The 7,808-nt window shown below is 39.5% G+C and overlaps 1 protein-coding gene across 1 annotated transcript; it reads right to left on the bottom strand.

Moving 5' to 3' along the window:
- LOC109829469 (very-long-chain 3-oxoacyl-CoA reductase 1-like) lies at positions 4,045-5,700 on the bottom strand. The gene is made up of 3 exons (XM_020396580.1): positions 5,460-5,700; positions 4,890-4,959; positions 4,045-4,756 (listed from the first exon to the last, which is right to left on the bottom strand). The coding sequence occupies exons 1-3, from the start codon at positions 5,510-5,512 to the stop codon at positions 4,514-4,516; spliced, it is 366 nt and encodes a 121-aa protein (XP_020252169.1). The 5' UTR covers positions 5,513-5,700; the 3' UTR covers positions 4,045-4,513.

The raw sequence follows: 7,808 nt of genomic DNA on the forward strand, positions 1-7,808 counted from the left end.
TCTTCATCCAAGTCTCCATGTAAGAAGGCCGTTTTAACATCAAGTTGTTCCAGCTCAAGATCATCATGAGCAACAATACTCAATAGCACCCGAATAGAAGTGTGTTTCACCATCGGAGAAAAGATCTCATTGTAATCCACACCCTCTCTTTGTGCAAACCCTTTAGCCACTAGCCTCGCCTTGTACCTTGTACCACCGAGCTCTGAAGGATATTCTTTTCTCTTATACACCCACTTATAACCAATAGCTTTTCTTCCTACGGGCAATAGGACCACCTCCCATGTTTGGTTCTTCCGAAGAGATTTCATCTCCTCCTCCATCGCAGCCAACCAACTCTCACTATCATTATCCCGAATAGCTTCCTTAAAGGATACCGGCTCATCTTCCTCCACTGAGAGTGCGTATTCCACTAAATTAACCTGCCCATAGTGCTTCAGGGGTTTATCATCCCCCATCTTCAGTACCTGCTTGTATGCTCGCATTGGCCTAGTGGAAGCCAAACTATCCTCGAGCTACTGTGCTGAACCTCCTCTTGCTCAAGCTCATCATCTACCTGATTTTCCACTTGAACATGACTAGAACCTGGTTGGTCTTTAGGTTCTATCTCAATAACCTGGGACTTTAAAGTCCCAACAGTCCCAACACCATCATCCTAGGGTGCCCTAGCAATCATGGATTTTTTATCAAAGGTAACGTCCCTGCTGATCACGAACTTTGAATCTTCTGTACACCAAAGGCGGTAGCCTTTTACACCCTTTGCATACCCCAAGAATATCGCATTCTTAGCCCTCGCGTCAAGCTTTCCCTCGTTGACGTGATAGTAGGCGGTACATCCGAAAATTCTGAGCCTATCATAATCTGCATGTTCCCCTGACCACACCCTATAGGGTGTATCACCATCCAATGTCGAATGTGGAGAACGATTCACAATATAACATGCTGTAGCCACCGTTTCTGCCCACCATTCGTTGCCCAATCTAGCATAAGATCACATACTCATTGCCTTCTCCCGCAATGTTCGGTTCAGTCTCTCCGTGACCTCGTTCTGCTGTGGTGTTGACTTGACTGTCCAGTGTCGAACAATGCCCTCCTGATCGCAGAACTCCTTAAAACCACCGTCTGTATACTCTGTACTGTTATCAGATCTCAGTGTCTTCAATTTCTTACCTGTCATGTTCTCAATTATTGCTTTCCACTTCTTGAATGTGTCGAATACCTCATTCTTATGCTTAAGAAAATAAATCCAAGCATACCTAGAATAATCGCCTATGAACGAGACAAAATAACTGGAACCACCCTTGGAAGTTGTCTGAGCCAGACCCCAAACATCTGTGTGTACATAATCTAGTATACCTCTGCTGTTGTGATTGCTTTTCAAGAATTGGACCATGTGTGCCTTTCCATACACACAATCCTCGTAAAAATTCATGCAAGGTTTCTTCCGATTCTTCAGCAAACACTCCTTACCAAGCAGAACTAGACCCTTCTCTGACATATGCCCAAGCCGTCTATGCCATAACCGTGTGTGCTCACATGGGTCTCCACCACTTCCTTTAGTTCCAACCGCTGCATCTCTTGTCACCATCGTACCCGAGAGAGTATATAGATTACCGTGACGAACACCCTTCATCACTGTTAGGGAACCTCGAACAACCTTCTTCACTCTGTTCTCTGTAACAATCTTACAGTCACCGGAGTCCAATGCACCCACTGAGATAAGATTCTTCCGTAAGTCGGGAATGTGTCGCACGTCCGTTAGGGTTCTGACCGCTCCATCATGCATCTTGATTTTTATATCACCGAGCCCCACCGTTTTACAAGCATGGTTATTCCCCATCAATATGGTTCCACCATTAATGATTCTATAGGTAGTAAACCACTTCCTATTTGGGCACATGTGGTAAGAGCAACCCGAATCAAGTATCCACTTACCGGAGATATCTTCGCCACCCGTAACAACATAGCATTCTTTATCGCTCCCTTCCTCCGAGGCGTAACTCGCCTCTTCCTTGCCTTCTCTTCTCTCGGTCTTGTTATTGTTCTTCTTCCATCCTACTCTCTTGTTAGGACAGTCAACCTTGAAATGCCCAAGCTCACCGCATTTGAAACACGCCCTTCCCGTAAGAGGTCTCGATTTCGATCTAGACTTTCCTCCCTTACCTTTTTCTCGCTTATTGCTCCTTCCTCTAGCAAACAATCCCTGTGCTTGTTCTTTATTACCACCAGTAGTCATGTCACTGGTTACAATCTTCCAAAGATTATCTGCTAGAAGTGCTGTTCTAATCTCATCCATCGTCAAATTGTCTCCCACAAGCATCAGTGTTTGCACCAGGTTCTCATAAGACTTCGACAGAGATAGAAGTAGTAGAAGAGCCTGATCCTCGTCTTCTACAGTCACATCGATGTCCTTGAAGTCCGATATAATCCTATCAAACTTGTTGATGTATTCCCGGATTAATGAGTCATCTTCCATCTTGTAAGTATACAATTTAGATTTCAAATAGATCCGGTTCGTTAGACTCTTTGTCATGAAGGTGCTTTCTAACTTCGACCACACACCCGCAGCCGTTTCCTCTCCATCTACCATGAAAGCTACATCCCTTTCAAGGCAAAGAATAATTGACGCACGTGCTTCCAGATCCAGCTCCTCCCAATCCTCATCAAACATATCTTTGTGCTTCTTCTCTTTTCCAGCCAAAGCTTTATGCAATTTCTACGAAATCAACGTGTTCTTCATCTGCATCCTCCAATAGGAAAAATCATTCTTCTCATTGAATTTTTCAATCTCGTATTTTTCCACTTTAACTGTTTTACTTGTTGACGTCATTCTCCGCTTGTATTAATAAATTCGCTCCTCTCAGGAATTCCAACAAATATCTTGTGTTCACCACACAAAATCACGCACCATCTCAGATCAGAAATTCTACCACCTCCAATCTGAATAAAGGGCTCTGATACCAATTATTGGGCGCAGAGTCACGCCCACCGCCGCGGAAGTGATATCACCTGAGAGAAAGCCCTGGCTTTTGTTGTCACGAAAACACAAGTCAACCTCTATATTCTTGTTTCTCAAAGAAAACTAGAATAAGTAGTAAAATTCTTGTTTCTTAAAGAAAACTAGAATAGAAAGTGAAATATTTTAACAAAGTGAAATATGCACTCTTCCTCTCATCAGTTCTAGGACTGAAATGTCGAGGGAACCTACAAGCAATAGCCAACACTCTTTAAAAACAATAAAGACACGAACTTTACGTGGTTCGGCAAAATTGCCTACGTCCATGGGAGGGGTGAGGGGAGATTCCACTATGAGAAGAACACCGACGACTTGTACAATCCACAAGCTCGTCTCAAAAAAAATCTGATTTTTACCCAAAAATTAACCTCTCTTTTCTCTCTCCTCAAGATCTCTTTTTAGATCTAAAAAAAACTCCCTTTTTTCTTAGCCGCCAAACCCTCTGATTTTTCTCTCTGCGTTTTTTTTACAGCCGAGTAAGCCCCCAGCACAAACCCTAGGGGATCGTTCCTATTTATAGGAAACCGAAACGCGGCTGTAAACGCGAAAAAAAAACTCACACACATGGAAAGACACACCCACATAGGTGGGGGGCCCACTCACATTTACCAATATTTTCGTCATTTCTACACAAGTTGATTATGAATTGAGATGTTCAAGAGTATTATTTCACTACCAAATTTGTACTAAATAAGTTAATCTCACGTACAGGTCGAAGATTGAATAGCTATGTATTCATGATTAGTTCAAAGAAGGCTAAGTATCATAAAAACCCCACTTAACTTTGGATGATTATGGAAAAAAGTTAAGGTTTTTTTTTCATAATCATCCAAAGTTGAGTGGGGTTTGCTGATATTTACCCATAATAAGAATGTATAAGTGTTTTCTTTTGCAAAACAAGAATGCTAGCAATATTTTGAAACCAATTTAAATAGGTGATATCTTAGATTACGAGTAATAATCCATTTAAATAGTGCAATATATCATTAGGTAGAACAGAATATGTCACCAAAAAATTAGCCAATGTTCAAGATTTGGTTCATGAACCTGAGAGCATGTGGCAAGCAAACTTCATAATGCTCCATACTAACTTCTGTTTCTTTTCCACTTCCCTAATAACATGTTAAGTGTACTCTATAGTACGGCACTTATTTAAGTAAGCTTCCTTCATAGATTCCAAGGAACCTTTCTGTTTGACATTTCATGAGTTGATGGACTCAAATATATAGAAAGTTGTGCTCAATACATAATAGCTTAACAACCACGATCGTCGATCTGTAGCAGTAGAACAACCGGTATAAAACTTGTTTTCAAGTAAGGCCAAAGATGAAATTATAGCCGCCAATCATCGTCATAACTTCAGAGTTTTGATACAATGCAAGACGGGCTTTAAATTGACCTTACGGGAGCGTACTCGCAACTAGCCCTTTGTAACAACTTAGAGAGAAGACAACTTGGTCTCTAATACATTGAACGTAGGAATTAGCTTGCCTGTCACCATTATTGCTCTTGCATATGCTCCTTCTTTCTTATATCAAGGCAGTAGCTTAGACGCCAATAATTAAGTACAAACTCTGGCAGCAAAGAGAGAAAATGCCATAATACAGAGTGAGGCCAATAGGGAGTGCATCTCGGCTCGTGCCCAATCCAGCTCAGGGCATGACGTGCGTAAGTATCAGGTGAAGGCACAAAGAAGGATGATTTTGTGATTGTTGACATCTTTGTTGCTACGTACATTGGTACCTGTGTTCAAGAAAATGTTTATTTGTTAAGAGTTTACGCTTGAGCATGGATTTTACGAGCAAGGGTAGAGGCTCATATTGGTAAGTAATGAGAACATTTTGAGAATTGAGCACGTTAACTGCCAAAGTTTTACCTGGCACTGGACATCTATTCCCTTCTTCTTGTACTCCACATAGAGGGATCTTGAGAGCTGATCAATGTACCTTCAACAATACACAAATCTATCACAAAAAATTGAAAATGATTGAAAATTTTGAAGTATTAGAGAATCATGTATTATGCTCAGGGAGCATATGATGCCTCCTGACATTGTGTGTCTAAGTGGGCCAAGAACAGGTTGGCCATGCATTTATGTTGAGGGTGCCCATGTTAATGAGCTCAACCAGCAAAATATTGTGAAGGGTATATTTCACATAAACCTGGAAAGGCCGTCGGTCCATTTCGAGAGAACACGGAAAAGACTTCTAAAAGTGTCGCAAAATTCCATAATTTGCGTTATGTTTTCGAGATATCTGACAAATGTGAGGGTTACTAGAGAATTTTTTTGGTGTTATTTGACTTATCGGTTCATGGGGAAGCGCACGATGAGTGTGGTTTCAATTAAAAGAGGGAGGGATAATTCATGGAATCTATTTCTAACAAAGAAATCGAGCCTCGACAAGATCTCGACGAATAAAGATTGGGGAAGCTTCTCTATTTGAACCTCACAACGGGCCAGCGGCTGCCATCATCTGCTCGTGCTAGCTTATTTTCCATTGGGGAGCGAGAACCGAGACGAGAGATTAAGAGAGAGAATGAAGAAGAAGGGCAATTGGGGATAGTTTTTCGGCAACAAAACCCTAGACTTTGGAAGAAATTAGAAAAGCTCGAATTTGAAATATGTGGATAGCTTAACCGGTCGCTTATGTGGCCGATCCGACCGGTTTGGAGTCTTTGACTATTTTTCCTAAAACCGAACCAAACTGAATTAGGGAGGGAACAAAAAGGTAATTTTAATTTGGATAATGTTTGCTCGCAGTTTATTGTTTTTAAAACATTTTTTTAACTATATAAGAGACAGAGCGGGAGTAACAAAATGGATCCGTAAACAAGCAAAAGAATAAACCGAACAGATAAATGAAACAGTAATAAGGTAATTTCTATCTCAATCCATGTCTTCATCCATTAACATAGGTAATTTTAATTTTCAAATATTAAAAAAAGGTAATATGTATAATGCATGGAAAGATAGAGAGAGAATGCCGCTAAAGATTTAGGAAAGATCCTCCTCCTGTCATTTCCTCGAAATCATCTCTCTCCTCAATTTCTTTCTCTTTAGGGGCTGTTTGGTTCGTTTCCTAAAAACCAAGAAAAGAAAAAAAAGCATGGAAATCAATAAATTTTGGTTTCCATCATTTTCCACCCTTAGAAATCTCCCACATCAACCAATAATATGGGGATAACTCATCTTATCTCATCTTATTTCTTATTTTTAAAAATAAACTAAACACTAGAAATGGGTCACATTAATCAACTCATCCAACTCACCTCACATCATCTCATCTCATCTACTACCATCTTTAAAAATTACTCACATCATCCAATAATATGGTAACAATTCATCTCATCTCATTAAAATTTTCCTTCCATCCATTTCCTCTAAAAAAACAAGGAAATTGATTTTTCTAAGTATGCGTCACATCATCCAATAATATAATGACAACTCATCTCACCTCATCCATTTTCTTAGTTTTAAGAATGAACCAAACACAAGAAAAGAACCTAAACAAGGAAAATCTTTTCCTTATAAGTTTTTTTCTTATTTTTTTAGCCAACCAAACATAAGAAAAGAACCTCAAAATATGTTTTCTTTAAAAATCACTCACATCATTCAATAATATGGTGACAACTCATCTTAACTTATCTCTTTTTTACTTCTAAGAAGTGAACCAAACACAAGAAAACATCCAATTATGGAAAATGTGTTTCCTTTTCTTTACTTTCCATGTTTTTTTAGCGAACCAAACAGCCCCTTAACAAATAAGTCTTTATCAGCTATCATTCTTGCCGCTTATATTCATCTCTTGCTGCCCCCCTGTTGAGCTCTTTTCTAGGCCTTACTATGAGTTCTCCACGAGCAAGTGAGTGCTATGAGTTCTCTATTACACATTATAGTAGTTCTTTTGGCACAATAAGAACAAAACAAACACTCACTTGCTGGTGGAGAACTCATAGCAAGGCCTAGAAAAGAGCTCAACAGGGGGGAGGGGGGCAGCAAGAGATGAATATAAGTGGCAATAATGGTAGCTAGAAAAGAGCTCAACAGGGGGGAGGGGGGCAGCAAGAGATGAATATAAGTGGCAATAATGGTAGCTAATAAAGTCTTGTTTGTTAAAGGCAATAATGGTAGCTAATAAAGTCTTGTTTGTTAAAGGGAGAGAAATTGAGGGGAGAGATGATTTTGGGGAAATGACAGAGGGAGGATCTTTCCTAAATCTTTAGCGTCATTCTCTCTCTATCTTTCCATACGTTATACATATTTTATTTTTTCAATATTTGAAAATTAAAATTACCTATGTTAATGGATGAAGCCATGGATTGAGATAGAAGTTAGCTTATTAATGTTTCATTTATCTATTCGGTTTATTCGTTTGCTTGTTTATGGGTTCCATTTTGTTACTCCCGCTCTTTCTCTTATACAGTTAAAAACTATTTTAAAAATAATAAACTGCGAGTAAACATAATCCAAATTAAAATTACCTTTTTGTTTTACCCCTTAATTCAGTTTGGTTTGGTTTTAGGAAAAATAGTCAAAAACTCCAAACCGACTGGACCTGCCACATAAGCGACCAGTTAAACTATCCCCTGATTTCAAATTCAGACTTTTCTAATTTCTTCCAAAATCTAGGATTTTGCTGCCAAAAAACTATCCCTAACTGCCTTTCTTCTTCTTTCTCTCTCTTAATCTCGTCTCGATTCTCGCTCCCCAATGGAGAATAAGCTAGCGTGAGCAAACGAAGACGGCTGTTGTGAGGTTCAAATAGAGAAGCTTCCCTAATCTTTACTTGTCGAG

This window comes from Asparagus officinalis, chromosome 2, assembly GCF_001876935.1.
Source record: "Asparagus officinalis chromosome 2, Aspof.V1, whole genome shotgun sequence".
NCBI lineage: Eukaryota > Viridiplantae > Streptophyta > Magnoliopsida > Asparagales > Asparagaceae > Asparagus > Asparagus officinalis.